The 18,337-nt window shown below is 41.2% G+C and overlaps 1 protein-coding gene across 1 annotated transcript in view; it reads right to left on the reverse strand.

Moving 5' to 3' along the window:
- The window catches only part of PAPPA (pappalysin 1), a 235,406-nt gene that overhangs the window by 116,618 nt on the left and 100,451 nt on the right, over nucleotides 1-18,337 (reverse strand). Inside the window, exons 8-9 of the mRNA XM_019731188.3 lie at nucleotides 10,335-10,463; nucleotides 5,265-5,356 (exon numbers count right to left, since the gene is read on the reverse strand). Of these exons, the coding sequence (XP_019586747.3) occupies nucleotides 5,265-5,356; nucleotides 10,335-10,463 (221 nt within the window). The remainder of the gene's footprint in view (nucleotides 1-5,264; nucleotides 5,357-10,334; nucleotides 10,464-18,337) is intronic.

Consider the following 18,337-nt stretch of genomic DNA (forward strand, 5'->3'; position numbering starts at 1 on the left):
CAGCCTCATCAAATTCATTTTACAAAGGGAGAAACTGAGGCCCTGAGAAGCTAAGCTGCCGCCCAGGCTTGAAAGTCTAAACTGGGACCCCGACTCAGCTCTCCTGAAGAACACTGGATGGCAAATCAAAACAGAGCATAAGGAGGGCTCCATCATCACTTCTCCAATAACGGATTAAACATCATCTCAGGAGGTAGCACTTTTCCAGAACCAGCTCAAGATATATTACCAAGTATCAGCCCTTTTGGTGATGCTTCACATTTTGTCTGACTAATTTGACCGTTACCTTCCCTCCTTCAGCTGTTATCAGCAGCCTGTCTGTAGTTTATGACTCAGTTCTTTAGCAACAGAATTCCCAAGCTGCTGAACAATGCCTCCAGCCAGTGCCTGTTGGGGGCAGGGGGGAGGTTATCATTTCACTGATACCACATTTTTTAACTGAAATCTCAAGCCTGGTGTATGTTATATTTTAAAAGGAGTGGGGGGAGGACAAGATAATTTCCACATTGCCAGAGATGTACATGCATTGCCTAAGTGGTCTTGTGGGTGGTGATCCTTTTAACAAGCAACTTATTATGTGCTGGGGGATGAGGGCACTGGGGGTGGGAAAGTGGGAAAGGGAAGTCCCAGGCTGTTGCATAATAACACATTGGCACCTTGGGAATACTTCCGGATGTGTGGGCTTCTGACAAGTGAATGGGAATGCCACCATAAATCTGTCATCCACCCTCACACTACTGTTACCAAACCCAGGGAAAACATTAGCCCTATGAAATGGTCAGTGACAAAAAAATTTAAAAAAAAAGAAGGAAGGAAGGAAGGAAGGAAGGAAGGAAGGAAGGAAGGAAGGAAGGAGAGAAAGAGAGAAGGAGAGAAGGAAAGAAGGAAGGAAGGGAAATAAATCATTCAGATGGGGAAGCAATGCAGCAGAATAGCAAAAGCAGGGGCTCTCTACCTAGTCTGGAGATGAAATCACACATCTATGAGCGGCTGTGTGACCTCGGGCAAGGTAAGATATCACTCTAGGTCTCAAATCTCTCTTCTGGATATAAGAGACATCACATAGGCTCACATTAAACAAAGGTGTGTGACACATGGCATACACCTAGAGAACATCCATAAATGGTTGTTGTTGCTGATATTCACCCCCTACACACACATAGACGTACCCACACACCTACATGCACACAAACACACACTGAGAAAGGTAATAGTTAATGTGCTTCAAGCATGTCCCACTTGCTAAGAATAAGCCTAAACCTCATAGCATCTTGTGGCAACAATTTTCAGTCAGGATTCTAAGTGACAATCAACAGAAACTAACTTCGGCTAACCTAAGCAAAATAAGCAAACAAATAAGCAAAATAAGCAAAAAAGAATACTGGGTACTGATGGAAGACTCTCTGGGAGGGCTGGAAAGCCAGGCTCGTGTGCTCTGAAGCCCAATTTAAAGCTCAAGGTAGACCCCAAGACTGGTCTTGTGAAGGCATCTCAGAATAGTGTCATTTGGTACTTTGGAAATACATGGGTTGGGGCCACACCCACCATCTTTATCAAAATGGTTTCTGCAGGGCCCCTAATGTCTTCTGATGCAGAGTGCTGGTGTGTCTGATGAGGGTCGGGGACAGTGTAAGTCTTATGCCCACACTCAGCTACAAGGGAGAGTAGAGAAGGACATGCCTGGGCTTTCAACTTCCATAGTGGGGTTAGGGATCTTCCTCAATATTGTTATAACAAGGAGAGTTCTTTTCTAAATCTAGGGAGAGGATTCAGATGGTTAATATCCAAAAATATTGATAACTAACCCGCGATTGAGTCCCAGGACTTTTATCATTTTCTGGATGAGAACACTGACACTTAGCCAAGGTCACATGTCTAACCCATGTTATGAACCCAAGTCAGTCTCCTGCAAGCCTGTTCTCTTGGCCACGGTCTTGACCACTGTCTTAACAAATGTAATGATGAGAAGAACACTGTCCACCTTGGCAAAGCCCTCCGCACTCCAGTCCCATTTCTCTGACTCACTAAAGCTGGATCTTCCAGGAGCCCAAGATTCATGTTTATTCTTTAGCTGTTTTTCTTAGAGGACGATGGTTTTCTAGACTCAAAGCCATGGAGTTTAGTTCCTGGGATCTGGGATCTCTGGGTAGACTCCCTTCTTCCTGGAATGCCCTGTGTCTCTGTGAGTCTCCATCATGGAATTCTAAATGGTGAGAGTGGGAGGCACAGCTGAGGTCCTTTCTCTAACACAATACACACTTGACATAAACGGGTAAGAGTGAAACTTCCCCGCACACCATCCACACCACTGACAGTTTTGTAGGCCATTTTATTACTAATAATATGCTCCATGAAGTGTTCTACAGTAGTATGTGCCTCATTCACTCCTTGAAGCCCCACAAAACCGAGAGCTATCTTTTTGCAAGTAGCTGCCCACAGTGAGCTCTGAAGTCTAGGTTTCAGTCCCAGTTCTACCATTTGAGTTCTACCCTTGTCCCTCTTTTGTAAAAGCAGGACAAGAAAAGCATTGATATGAGAACGAGAGTTTATAAATGTGCTGGATATATAATAGGATATATAACAGGAGTTCAACAAATATCATCTGCAGCAGAACACTTAGAATCTAGTAGAGAATGACAATCTATAAAATGGATCTATGCAGATCTAAGTCTCTCACTCTCGAGTAACTCTCTCATCTTCACTCCTTTCAGTTAACACAATTTGAAAACCACTGATCTAATCCACACCAGTTATTCTGGCCAAAGTGTACACGGGGAAGTGAAGCCCAAGGAGGGAAGGCAAGCTAGGGCTGAACTCACTGTCCGGTGCTGTTTCTAACAGTCTCCCAGACCCCACCACTGAATGCTTAAAAGTCAGTTCCTCTGCTAAGAAATGGTGAACCATGCCATAATTTTCACTTCCTCTCTGCCCTAGTCTCCAACCACCAAGAGCATCAAAGACTCCAAATCCATGGACCACGGCTCAGCAAGTGTGGTTGGTAAAGGGCCAGGCAGTAAATATTTTAGGCTCTTTGGCCTACAGGGTCTCTGTTGCAACCACTCAATTCTGTTGTTGTAGCAGGAAAGCAGCCACAGACAATGTATAAAGGAAAGGGGGTGCTGTGTTCCAGGAAGACTTTATTTACAAATATAGGCAGTAGGTCAGTTCTGGCCCATGGACTGTAATTTACAGTCCCGTTCCATGGATAGTGAGCTACCTGTAAGGGGTCACCTTATTTTTGTGTATTGCTATATCGTTGCTAAAGTGACATAGAACAGGGATGTCAGGACCCAAGCATCTCTTTTAGGACACCATGTCTTACCTTCACTATATCTTACCTTCTTCCCAGAGGCACTTATGTCACATGTCACCTTAGTGCAAATAAAACAGGTAGATACTGTCCCACATGATCTTAGAGCAATTTGGGGTGTCATGAAAATGACGACAAAGGCGAGGGTTTGGTTTAAGTAGAGCTCTCCATCATGAGAAATAATAATACACCTTGCAAATCACACACTAGAAGTGCAGGTAAGACTCTTAAAAATGAATTAACCCAATCCTTTCAATTGACAGGAGGTAAACTGAGGCCCAGACTAGGGAAGCGACTTGGTCAGCTTTATGCAGCAAGTTCTCAGCACAGCTGGGACCGGAGCCTGGATTTCTTCACTTTAGTCCAAGGCTCTTTCCACCACAACGCTAGGCTAATATCAAGCTTTTATTAGAGACCATACTGAAATCAATGGAGGACAGGGAGGTGGAGGGAGGGAGGGAGGGAGGGAAGGAGGGAAGGAGGGAGGGAGGGAGGGAGGGAGGGAAAAAGAGATATAGAAAGATAGAGAGAGAGACAGAGAGAGAGAGAGAGAGAGAGAGAGAGAGAGAGAGAGAGAGAGAGAGGAGAGAGAAAACTTCTGCCATTTAGAAACCCAAGGTCCTGCCTAGACACTCTCCTGTCTTCCCTCCCTCCCCATCTTCCTTTCTCCCACCCACCAACATCGCGGGACATCTCTGCTGTGTCGTTCAGCCCCTACTTGCTGCCAAGGAGAGAATAGGTGCTCAATAAATACGTGTTGAAGATGGAATACAAGGTGAATGATACCTGGTAAAGACCTCATGGAGCTCAGAACTTACTGCGAGAAGCTCTAAAAGCACCCCTGTAACGCACTGCAAATGTGAGGACCCCATGACATGTCCTCCCCTTCAGTCCTAGAAAACTGCCTTTCAGTGAGAAATCTTCCCACCAGTGTTTTCCTTGCATCTGTAGCTGCCCCTTTTCTCTTCAGAGAGAGCACCTCTGTCTTTTGTACTTGCAAATGAATTGTGATTAGTTTTCACCTCCAGCCCAGGGGATTAGCCTGGGGACCTTTGATCTTCAGGTATCGATTTGCATCTTAAAGGAAGTATGAGCTCATCTGGGCCAGCTCAAAATTCCATCCCTGCCCCCCAACCCCTGTCTGTTTACGGGCCCCAGGCTGGCCAGGGCCTCCCAAGTGGGGCTGAAACAACTAGCTCCGCCAGAATTGGAGAGAAGGTAGAAGAAAACAAATTTCCCAACTGAGTCAGTGAAGGTGGGAAGAGGACATTTGATTTCTAAACACAGGCTGGTCTGCTATCATCCTTCCTCAAGTTAGAGAGACTGCCCAGGGTTGTGAGTGTGCAGTGGGGGCCCTGGCGGTGGTCCCCGGGTCCTGGCGGGAGGGTGTGCAGCAAAATGAACGGAGCATGTGCTTGAGACTCAGACAAAATGAGGTTCCAGTCCTGATTCTGTCTTCAATCACTTCTAGCCTGTGCGATTCTGGGCAAGTTTTATCATCTCTGGCTTTTGATTTTTCTCATCTCTCCAGTAAGAAGAAAAGCCTGAAAAATCTATACCAATCACCATCCTGGACAGTTGGTCTGCAGAAGAGCGATAATGTGTGTAAAGTAAAGTTAGATCAAAAAAGAGGTACCATTCATCTCTGTCATCTATAGGATGGTGCAAAAGTAACTGCAGTTTAAAAGGTTAAAAATAATTGCCAAAACCCCCATTATTTTTTGCACCAACATAACAGACTCCAGGAGGGCAGAGATATCTGCCCTTGTTTGTTTCCACTGCATATTCCCTAGTGCCTAGAACAATGCCTGGCCCATGGGAGGCGCTCAATGCATATTTGTACTATAAAGGAATGCATCACCCTTTAGTCATACTATTGCTCTTATTGTAACTGTCCAACTATTGCTCACTGTCCATGTCTCCAGCTAGGCCCAGGGAAATGACAAAGACTTACCAATGCAATTGAAGGAAACTTCCTGTCTGCAGAAAAGGGAGCAGCCATCACCATTGATCTTATTCATGTCATCACATTCTTCACCTTGGCTTCTGTAGAATGGATATAGAAACGTGTCACATCAGCGTCAGAACCACAGCTGGACATGGAAAAGTCCCTCCCTGGGCTGTGAACTTTCCATGAGGCCTCGGGCAAGTACCTTTCCCTTTGTGAGGCTCTGTTTCTTCATCTCCAAAATGTGATGACTAAAAGGTATAAATGCGTAAGATCCCATTACATTTGCCTTGTTGTGTGTTTCTGATGACAAAGCAGAATTTCTGCTTCAAACTCATTCGCTGAGATCTTGTCAGTTAAGTTAGCAAGTCAGATGAGAGTAAGAAATGGATGCATGAATGACCAAATGAATGAACAGACCGTGCTGCCCTGTGTGTTGTAAATGTCACTGCCATTTTAAAACGGTGGATTTAAAACAAATGTCAGCGTTTTTAAAATATAAATGCTGTTCTTCACTACGCCCTGCCTGAACCTCCTCCCTACATTCCCAGCCCTTAAAGGTCAAGATATTTTCCATTCACATGGCTCAGGTTTGGTCTTCATTTTATCAGAAAGCTTTGCCATCTCCGTTGGGTGTGTCATTCCATGGTGTTAAGAACTCCTAGGCGTGTGGAACTATGTTTCTAGGAAATAAAAATGCCTCCTCTTGTTTATTTTAGGCATTATTTTCATCACCTAAGGATGATTCTGCAGAGGTTAGGATGGGCAGGAAATGAGCAATGCTCTCTGAATTGGACCTAGTAGACGAGAAGGAGGAATAACAACTGAAAGATTGGATGAATTGCTGCTTTCCAAAAAAAAAATCTCATCCTTTTAGAATAATAAAACTTGATCCCCATGGTCCAAATCACCCGTGTGATCCCTGACACGTCACTTGATCTCTCTGTCCAATCCTTCTATCTTTGACAATTTAGATCAACTAAAATTAATAAGAATTCAAAGTTCCACTTCTCAGCCAGAGTAGCCACATTTCAAGTCCTCAGTAGCTAGAGGTAGCTAGTGGCTAATGTACTGGACCATACAGAATGTATGGCCATCATTCATCCATCACTGCGGAAAAATCCACTGGATGGTGCCACTCTAGATGCTGATTCTCACGGGTTAAAACGGAGATAATCATACCACTCCTTAGAGTAGGCGCAAGAATGAAATATGACTTAATGTGATTGGCACGGTATGTGACACATACGGTAGTACATGCTGAGGGAATCCTAGTTCCTGTTCCCCCTTTGTCCTGGGAGGTCTCTGCAAAGTGTGTGGCAGCTGTCCCTCCCTCCCCAGAGACCAGCTGGGACCTGTCACAGCATGGAAGAGGCCTCAGACTTTTCCTTTCACCCAGGGCAATTAACACTGGGAAATGTTTGTTGCTTTTAGGAGGTGTGAGAGTAGCGGGATGGTTCCTTGCAATCAATCCTTAAGATGGCCAGGACACTGCATTGATCTCTGAGGAGCCACCCAAGTTCTCTCCTGTCTGCAAACCCATGAGCAAAGAAGAGTCCAAATTCTAAGCCGCGCCCATATTCCGTCCTGTGCCAGTAAATCTCGTATATTGGAAATCTGTGATGGCCGTGTGCTTCTCAGCTATTTCATGGGTTATCTGGGGAGAGATTTTTCAACCTGGGCTGGATTCCCTAAGCCACAAAGAACACTTCTAATCCGCTTTCCCTCCCCACCTAAACAGTGTGTTCTATTGGTTCAAGCCAAACATTAGGATCACCACAAACATCTTCTACGCATGACAGATCTATCATTTGATAGAGAGGTTCTGAGAAACCTTCGACTTCCCTTGCTGGGTGAGTGGTCATCTTCTCTGTGTCCAAAGACACCGGGCTCCATCTATCACAGCATTTGTCACACTCATTGTTTTTGCCTTTACTCAACAGCCCCCTATACTAAGCTCTAAGATGCCAAAGGAAGTGACCGAGTCTTTGTCGTCCTAGCACCCCAGGGCCTGGCTGGCACAGTGCCTGAGACTGAGACATAGCAGAGAGCATATAGCTACTTCCTCACTTGTTCGCTTTGCACGGCCGTCAGTCACACAGGCAACGGTGAATCCAGATGAGAACCCAAGCCCTGGCCTCACGCCTTGGTTCTTCTCCTCACTGGGTGTGTAAGCTTGAGAAAACCATTTTAATCTTTGTGTGTTGGTTGTCTCTTTTGTAAAGTATGGTAATAGGACCCATCTCATGTGGTTGTTGGAAGAACCCAAGAAGATGACGGTGTAGCACAGTGCCTCATGCTTAGTAGATGCTCAATAAATACTTAGGAACATTGTTATCATTATCATAATATCCATCCAGTGTTTTCATCCATTAAGGGCCCCGCTAAGTGTTAAGACTGTCTGCATTTCTTAGTAAATTCTCTTATACATACATATAGCAAATTAGCATGTATCATCTCATTGAAAATCCAGTTAGCTAAGATGTCATCTCTCCTTTCCTTTAAACTTGTGTGTTTTATTGTTTTTGTTTTGGGGCATTTTTGTTTGTTTTTGCTTAGGGGACCATTCATAATGGACATTCAGTTTCTACAAAGCATGTCAACAGTTATTTGGTAACTGCTGATAACGGAAGTATTTGATATCTCTGCAGGATACCAACTCTGGGTAAAAACACTAAAAAATATTACGCTAAGAATACTATTTAAATGAATAATAATAATAAAGTTTTAGATCAGCAAGAAGAATAACATTTTGCAGTGTTTTACCAATGTGTTTATATCTCGCTCGGAAATGGATAGACTGAGTTGTAGTGAGTTTCCCTTTTTATCCATTGTGCCAAATTAGAAAATCCCAAATCACAATTACGGGTTGTGAGCAATGACCGCAAGTGTTTCCTGGATACCTTGGATACGCTGCTCCATCTTGGGACCCACACATAATGGGACATTTTCCCCGGAGACTGCCTTGCTCAGTTCTCAGGGGCCCATTAGACAACATCTGCATCAAAAGCTGGGTTGATATCTTAATGTGGGAGAGAACAGCGAATGGCTTCCCTCTTCCCAGTTTTGTTACAGTAAGTATCAGAAATTATATCTTCATGTTTGCTTTTGGCATTTGGATGTGGAACTTAGAGACACCTAACAGCACACCATCGATTTCGCCCTCTGACAAGGGAGGAGCTTTATTGTCTGTGTTTGAGGAGTCAAATTCTTGGCAGACAGGTGGTTTGCACCCTAATTCAATACTTAAAACTCCTTATATTACCTACTCAATATTAAAATCTTGACAATTCAGCTTTGAAATCATAGTTGCAGGACCTTTAAGACAGGAATATATATCCCTGAAATACACCACTTCAGCAAGCCACTTAAAATCGTGCAAAAAAATCAGTATTGGCCTTATCAGTGTCAACATTTAAAAAAAAAAAAATGTCATTCCTTATTTCAAAAACTTGAATTAGGACCTTTCTTGTACATCAGTGTCTGTGCGTGGGGGTGGGGCATGGGGGGTGCAGAATCTTGTACACACTACCATCTTTTTACACAGCAAGTTGAAAAGTTGTCATTCAATGGCCCTTATCTGATCCCATTCGCAACACTCAGAATTCCCTTCTGTGCTAAGTCACGGTCAGAAAGTAAACTGCTGGCCAGTAGCTGACATCTGTGAGAACGGGCATTCCTTTGCACACTCTTGACTTGCATAACTGTGTCATCCTTGCTGTGCTCCTAGCTGGTCCCTTCATCCCACTGCAGGTTTCCAGTGTACATTCATTACATACTACAAAATCATCAGTGCCAAATTCAATCACTCTTCGCCTCCAGCCCTCGTAGTGTCAATGATGAACTGAAACAAAGTCATCTAGCACGTCTCTTTCATATGTGTCTACACCTATGAGCTGATTCCTGGACAGCAGTGGTTTCATTCAACTGTGAAATACATTCTCTTTGCAGCACCCCTCCCCCCACAGAAATAGTCATTGCAATTCCATGTTGCACAGATATTATGTGACCCCCAACAGTGCCATTTAATGAAGGAATTTTGCCAATAGCTTATTTTGCCATCTTCACACATAATGTTTATCATTACATTTGCCGATACTTTTAAAAGTCTCTTAGCAATAGTGTGACTTGCAATAAGGAACACAATTTTAGCAATAAGGAACTTAATTGTGAATGATTTTTGGTCTGTTTTTCACCTCTAGGGACAAAACTATTCGATTTTGTGCCAGAAAACATTTTTGTGCTTATTCTGGATGAAAACACTCAAAAGTTTTACTTTTTTTTCTTTTCTTTTTTTCTTTTTTTAACAATGTGAAAGTCTTGATGGCTTCTTGCCCCTATTTTGCGGTTGCATAACATCTTGCCCTGTGGACAAGGGGATGAATGGACTGATGATCCAATTAAATCCATTTTTCAGACATGCAGCTTTAAATTTTCTAATCACACTTTTCCTTTTTGGCTGTTCATGTGGAATCTTTACACTCACTGATTAACGTGCCTCTCTGTACTTATATTCACCTTCAATAGTCACTCTGGAGTACGGTTTACATTTTACGATTTCAACATTATAGTGAGATAGAATATTTTGTTATTTTTATGAGCCTTTGGCCCATTTTGTAAATTGTTGATATAACATGATACAACCGAAATAAATAAATATGCAATTTTTAACAGATGTAAATGGTAACCAGCAAAGAATGTAAAAATGTTATGACCTAGATGCACTGTGACCTGTTAACGGAAAGTGGGCTGGGCTGGAAACGACTAATAGAATCCTTGTGGCATCCATAAATCAACTAAGAACAAGAGCACACTGGTAGTAAGTGCGTGATGGTAGCTCTGTCGAAATCATATATTGTATTACATACTGGAGGAATGTATGTGTTCACAAAAGAATCATTGCTTTTCTTCTGGGACCAGCAAACAGCTTGCAGACATTGATAGACTGCTGGGGATTGCTGGTTACTCAGCTCACACGTTGAAGAGAATCCCAATAAGCATTCCTAGTCAGCATCCTGACCATCTCTTTGCCTAATTAGTATCCCCCCTCCCTTTTCTTTAGTTCGGTCTACTTACTTCTGGATAATGCCATCACCACAATACCCACTCCCATGGATGTATATGGCAGCAGGTGACGGCTCACTCTCTTCACTTCCCGAAACAGTGATGACCCGGTACTGGTACACGCTGCCAAGATTGAGGTCCCTGGAAAACATAAAGAAGACCATGAGCTATACGGACACCATGTGGAGAGCAGACAAAATTGATCCCCTTGAGTACATTCTATCAGTCTTGCTTATTTTTGAAATCCCATGCACATTCAATTATCCAGTCATTTTTATTGTCTACGCTGGTTGAGGCACTCACTCACGCATGATGGACGACATGGAAACGTACCACGATAGTAACTAGCATCAATTGACAGATGACCGTGAATATGATTAGGTACTTTTTATTTTAATGTAATCTTTACAATAACCTGGTGGGTAAGGATCAGATGGTATATGGCGCAGAATGAAGGTGTTTGGGAGAATGCCATCCAGGAAAAATAAAAGGGATAAGAAAGGCACAGAAATAGGTAAGTCCCAGGGCTGATTCTATGGGCGTGGTCTGATCACTTTCCCTCATTTTAAGGCCTGAACAGAAACCCCATGACATGCGAGCAAGACCTTTCCTTACGCTGCACACCCAGCCATTTTCTTCTTCCCCACCACTAGTTCCTCCCTGTCTCTCATTCTTGACTAAAATAATAATAACAGCAGCATCCATTAATTGAATGTCAGGCCTGGGGCTAAGCAATTTCATGTATTTTCTCATTTGAGAATCAAAACAACCTTACATGTGTACTCGTATTTTCATGTTTATTTTACTAATGATGAATCTGAGGCATAGAGAGGTTAAGCATTTTGCTACAATCATAGGCTATTAAATGACATCCTGCGTTCTGCTTCCCTAATCCCTCGCTTAGGCCTGTTTTAATAATCTCATCCCTGGCAAAGGAGTATCTTGTCCCTGAATTGCGATTCCAGGCACTGGTTCCTGCCAGATTTCCAATTGGCCTAGATGGCCTCTCTCCTCTGCTCTCAAGACCTCCTAGTTCAATGCCTGTTCTGACTCCCTTACACTCAACCTTATACCAGATCACTTCACTCCCTTAGTTAGCCCCTTTCCCCTCCCTGCTTGAATACATCCTGCCATCGAACAAACCTGGCTACTGGAAATCATCTTCCAAGGCACAGATACATTTACGTCAACTGTACATGAGTAAATCACCATCCCCATTTCCTTTTTGACCATTTTCAAAGACAGATGTCATTCCTTTCTTTCATCTCCCTCTGCGTCAATTATTCACTTTTTGATAATAAAAAAGTGCCATGGAAAAAAAAAAACACACACAAAATGATAAGGAAGAGAATTCCTACCAGATTCCAGTACTGGGGGAAGGGGGATTTCATAAACAAAAGCACGATGTCAAAAAATCTCAAGTTCTCCTGCCCATCTCTTGTCTCAACTGTTGTTAGGGCTGGGGCTATTTGGATAAGGCCAGTAACATACCAGGTATGGGGCAATGAACAGACAATGTCTCCTGACTCACAACATAACAATGAACTGGAGTTTATAAGCACTGAAGGACCTGATGAGAAATACTGCCTTCTTGAGAAAAGACTGGGCTTACTACCCAGAAGAGAGTTTGTCGGAGCAGTGCTGGAGCAGATAGGAATGGTGGGGGTAGACCAAAAGTGCCTGGGGATTCCATTCGTGCTCTGTCAAAGAAAACTAAGTAGGTGAAACGCATACGAATCTCGAGATACGGTATGGATGAATGTATGAATAACTGTTGCCTTGTAAACCTCGGGAATGCTAATTTGTCGCTCTAATTATATACTTTCTTTTCTTTCTTTTTTTTCTAGTTTATTGGGTATTTCATCCACCTCTAGACTTATGAATGTACGTTTTTTTCTGGTGGTGCTTCTAAAACTGGAATACTGTGGTGGGGGAAAGATTATTTTTTTTCTCAGGGGATACATGAAGGCACAGGAAAAAGAGGCATGTATTCTGTAGTACATTCATTTTGCTCTAAAATACGGAGGCATGCTTTATATTAAATAAACATGGCCATATGAAGGAATAAAACAAGACATTTTCTTCAGGGTACATCCCAGGCCACTGGGGGCACGTGATCACTGTCTGAAGCAGATGGAGAGCTTCTGTGAAAACGCATGAGTGTGAAAACTACTTCTCTACATCGTATCTTTATTTGTAGTATGTATCACAGATCCCTCATGGTTGATGATATTTAAGGAGCTCTGATAATATCTGTGAATGTTCTCCTCCTCCCCTCTACCGTGTCCTCCCTCCTGCCCTCTTTCTCCTCCTCCTTCTCATAAACACAACGTTGAGGCAAGCAACCATGTATTTCTATCCTGACTCCATCACTCACTAGCTGAGAAGTCATACGCAGGTGTTTAACTGCTCTCAGTCTATTTCAAATTAGTCACAAACCTGGTCTCACAACATTTTCTTACAGATTAAATATGAGAGCATACATAAAGCACGAATGTATGTATGCCCAGCCTATGATAAACAGTTAACAATATTAATGCATTGATTTTAATGCTTAACTATCAATAGTCTCATTCACTGGAGTTGCGCTATGTTCTCTTTACTAGAAGAAATGGGGTAAAGATAACTACATGTAACCTTCGTTAGGTAAACCCATGAATATTGGGCCACCATCTACTGTGCGTGTCATAGCTTGACAGAAAGTCTCTTTTCTATCACATCATTTGGCTAGAACTCCCTCTGTGGTTGCAGCTTGCTCTCTCTCCATGTGGCTATTCCAACTTCTGAAAATTCTGGATCTCAGAAGGTTTGTCGTTAGCCTGGGGCTAAATCTGTCTCCGAATAACTTCCACCCACTGTCTTTCTTCTTACCCACTAGCATCACATAGCACACATCTGATTGGTCGAGAAATCTTAATAACCCTCCTTTTTCCAACTGTGTGTGCATGGCTCATGTATCATTATCTCAGGGAAACCTGACAGCAGCCCTCTGAAGGAGATGCTGTAACCCCAAGTTTTCAGATAGGAAAACAGAAGCCCAGGGAAGGTAGGGAACAGGGTACGACTGTTATTAAAAAGATTATGTTTTCCCACTGAGGAATTTTTTTGATAAAAACTACGTTTTCTCCAAGTTCAAGTAAAAATAAATGCTAGCTATGGACTCTTTTCTCAAGAACCTAGGTAGGACAGAATTCTCTCCGGACAAGCGAGTGGCTTCTGAAGGCTTTGCTGGAGGTTAGGACCTATTTCATGGTTGGTCTAAAAGTAGGATATTTATTTCAAGTTGTTCCTTTCGGATGCTCCTCAAAACATCTGGAAAGTCTTACGCTGCCTCTCGAACTCCTTCTTCTCCTGTGCCTCCCACATCCAGGCGGACCCTAAACCTGTCAATTCTTCCCACCCAAAAGCTTCCACGCCATTCCCTCTGCATCCCTGCTGCCTCCAACATCTCAGCTTTGATGGCTGAAGCAGCCCCTGGCTCCCCTTCCTGCCGCCTCTAGCATCTCCCTTTTCCAGTCTTGCCAACCCCATGAGAATATTCTTAGACCCAAAGCCACCCTCCAGCTCAAAAATCTTCTCAGCTAGTGCACGTGCAGTACTGCACTACCAAGCTGAAAAACTTCCTACGCACGCATTGTTTGTAACTAAACTTTTACCATTTCACTTGAAGCATGCTTGGCTTCACCACTTCCGATTCCTTTCATAGAATGCTGAGTGCCATTTTAAGTTTAAAACATAAAAATAAAAAGCTAGCCTCCATTAGTATTTAATCATCCGTTCTTCAAACTGCAACTCAGATTAATTTTATATTTCTAGCTAATAAATTTACGTTGCAGTATTTAAATGTGATGAGATTGTTTGGCTGGTGTTGAAGGGCTGTTTTGTGCATCCTTTGTATGATTTAAAAAAACAAAACAAAAACGTTTTTAACATTTAGCCATCATTCTTTCAGAAATTTCTCAAATGACATACCTGCCTTAGGTTTGTGTTTCTGGCAAATAGAAACAAAAATACTGAACTTCTTAACTGGTAGGATATTTCAGTATTCCTCCTCAGAAACATATTGATAGTAATATGTATCACATTTGAGTGTGATTTACAGTAAAATTTAGTTACAGATTATAACATCTTAAGAACACAAACACACACATGGAGTCTAAGCACTTATGACTTAGCTTTTGGTAAAAATCCATGTTTCTTAAAGTGCTGGTGTGTAGTTAATATGGGAGATCAATTAAAACCTGCAGACAAGTACCTTCACTTCTTTGGCTCTGTTTTCTACCTTTCAATTAGAATATATGTTTCTTGTTTAATACCCATATAAAAATAAAATGAGAAATATTAAAGTACAATAGGAGAAAAAAGGGAGAGAGGGCCTCACTGCACGATGGAAACATCCCACTTTGTTTCTTCCAGGAAACCGTCTCAGGGCCTCTTGATTACACATTATTGACCTCTTCTTGTTTCCGTATCACAGCACTCATTTATCACACTCCATCTCCCCAAATAGTCTGTGTAACTGAACTGTGTTATACGTCTTTGAAACTCCTTCTGTAATAATAATAGCAATTGCAGTTTCTATTTGGTGACTATCATATGCCAGGTACTATATCTAATACTTTCTATGAATAATGTCATTTAATCAAAACAACAGTCCCTTGAATAATTATTATCTCCATTTTCAGATGAAGAAACTAATACTTAGGGGAGTTAAGCTACTGCCCATAGGCACACTGCTTTGCCATGGGCCAGGGACTTGAGCCAGGTCTACCTAACTTTATCCCAAGACACTGCTTTCTGGAAGTGGAAGCTATTATGAACTCAAAAAATACAGATGTTACAATACCTAGGTTTGAACCAAGTACAGTCTGAATTCTAAGGCTAGTTAGAAAGTTCTAGAAGTTAAGAGAAACACACATTCTTGTAAACACTACCACTGCCACAGCCATTTCCTCTCTCTAACCATCTATTTCTTTATCTATCTATGAAATGGGAATCGGGGAAGTCTGTGATGACGCGCTCAGCACTCCATAGTTCTAATTTAATGAGGAAAGCATTGTTGAATCTTTCTGTTAGGAGCTTTTCCACAGGCTTTAGAAGCTGTTTCAGCTATTCAAATTCTGCACTGAGGATGAGTAAAGCTCAGGATCTGTCACCCAGATTGTCTAAGCTGGAAGACACGGTGTGGGGAGCCACCTATGATGCCCCTGGCACAGGGAGAGCCCAAATATTCCAGCTCTGCTTTGGGCTAAGAATCAGAGGGTAATGCCTGCGCACTCTGTATGCCTGCTTCGAGCCAAGAATGGGAAGAAAAGAAAACAATCATCTTTTAAGCCTGAGGCGATGTGCCGAGGGACTTTCTACATATATTATTGTTGTTTTAATAATTAGAAAAAATGTCAATTACATTGAAAGGTATAGAGAACATCATAACAAAGGTTCTTAGACTTACAACTCAACTGTATCACATTATAACATTTTACTATACTTTCTTCGTATCTTTTACTTTCGATGTAAAAGAAATTAAATATCTTGTTTTGTATATTTGTTTTCAACCCACCTGTGTGTTCTTCCTGCATCCCATTTTCCTCTCTCCCAGGAATGTTTTTACACTTTTTATACATATGCATTGCTTCGTATATTTCAAACTTCATAGCTTTGTTAATACCGTATTCTGTATTTATTATTATGTAGCTGGCTTTTTAATTCAGCCCCCCACACTCCAGGATAGTTTTTGAGATCACACATATTGATACATGTAGATATAGCTCATTATTTTCACTGGCGTAAGTATTTTACTGTATGAAGACACCACACTTTCTTTGACCATCTTCTTTTCTTGATAGACACCTAGGTTGTTTCTATTATTATTATTATCATTATTATTTAGTCTTTTGGGTTGTTTTTCCAATAACGTTGCTTGAAATGTTTGTGTTCATGTGCCTTTGTACACATAACAAGAGCTACAACTAGAGTAGTATTATTAGGTTGAAGGTAATTTCATCTTCAATATTATTAGACATTGCCAAAGTATTTTCCAAAATGGTTATACTAATTAACATGCCTACCAACAGACTTCCCATTGCTCCAGGTCCTTGCCAGCACTTGATTCTGCCAAACATTTAATTTTTTGCCAATCGAATTAGTATTAAATGCTATCTAATTATTGGTTTATTTTGCCTTTCCCTGATTACTAACAAGACTGGATATCATTTCATGTGTTTGTTGACCACAGAGGTTTCTAACTATGTTCATTGTTTGTTTATCACTTTTGCCTGTTTTAAAATGGTTCTTTTTCTTTTTCTTTATTTATATATAAGTGTATTCAAATATACTGGATTCTAATCCTTTGTAATTACAAGTACTGCAAAATACCACTGCCAACTCCCTGACTCCTTTTTTTTTTTATTCTAGAATCTTATGCTGCTTTGTTGAACAGAATTTTTAATCATTCCCTTCATGTTTGGTGCTTTTCATGTCTTCTTGAATAATGTTCCTTTATTCCAAGGTCATAAAATAGTCTCCTCTATTTCTTTTGAATAATTGTAAGATTTTTATTTTCACACGTATGGCTTCAATCACCTACACAGTTTTAAAATGATGTGTGATAAGGATTGTTTTCTCCCAAATATGGATGAGCCATTTGTCTATCATTATGTACGTAGTAATTAATCCTTTCACTAGTGAATTGTAATGCCGCCTTTGCTGCATATCAGTCAGGACTTAGGCAAGTTTGTTTTTTGGCTTATCTTGTTTCATTGGTCTATTCTTTCCTATCATTTTATCAATCACAGTCTGTTTTAATTTCCATGGTTTTATAAAAGCCTTGTTTTATGCTACATATCTATTCTATACTTTGGGTTTCTCCTTCAAAAGACCTCTTTACTCTTCCATGTGAATTTTAAGTTTCATTTTTTAAATGCCTTTTGCGATTCTGATTCCAATTTCATTGAGTTTATAGATGTATTTGAAGAGAAAAGACATCTTTGGAATAAGGTGTCTTCCCATTTATACACACAGTTCATCTTTTTATTTATTTAGGTGATCTTTTATGGTTTCAGTAAAGATCTAAAGCTTTCTTCATAAATACTGTGATTTTTTTTAAAATTAGGAATATAATGTATTCCTAACTCAGCATTTTATAGAAGTGAGTGTTATTGTAAATGGTAGCTTTAATCGACCTATCTGTCTACACACTGTACATGTATATCTATATTTGTATTATATTTTTGGGCTGATAAAAATTGAGTTTTATAAGCTGATATTCTATTTAGAAATCCTCATAGACTGTTTTATTAATTCTAATAATTTGTTGATTTTTATGAAATTTTCTATGTAGTCTGTTACAGATGAGAATAATGATAGTTTGTTTCTTTTCAAGTCTCAGAATTTTTGTTTATACTTCTTGTCTAGCTGTGCTAGATGGGATCATGGTGTTACTGGGCATTCTTGTTAGATCCTGGGATCAGAAAGAATATTTCTTATATTTTACCATTAAGCACAATGCCCACTGTCCTTTATTAGATTAAAGATGCTCCTTTCTATTCCCAGATTACTTCCTTTTTTTTAATCATAAAGGGATCTGATTTTATCAAAAGTTTTAAAATTCTGAATTCTAGTCAAGATAGTAGAGTAGGTAAACACTATGCCTGACATGACCACATCAGAATTACAACTAAACTACAGAACAACCATCGTTGGGAAATGCCTGAAATCTAGCTGAATAGAAGTCCTACAAGTAAGGACATATAGAAGAAGCCACCTGGAGACTGGTAGGAGGGGTGGAGATGTAGAATAAGCTGGTCGGATATCGGGAAGGATGTCTCAGCTGTGGAGGACCCCCCAAAAGGTGAGGCATCCCAGGCCCATACCAGGCTCCCTAGCCCAGGGTTCCAGTGTGGGGAAGGAAAAGAAGACCCCACAAATTCTGTCTGTGAAAACCAGCAAAGATGGTGGCTGAGTGACATGGAGTGCTGCTGGAGTCCCAGACATTCCTCTTAAAGGGCCCATTCGCA

Source organism: Rhinolophus sinicus, chromosome 16, assembly GCF_057876585.1.
Source record: "Rhinolophus sinicus isolate RSI-liver-muscle chromosome 16, RSI-T2T, whole genome shotgun sequence".
Taxonomy (NCBI): domain Eukaryota; kingdom Metazoa; phylum Chordata; class Mammalia; order Chiroptera; family Rhinolophidae; genus Rhinolophus; species Rhinolophus sinicus.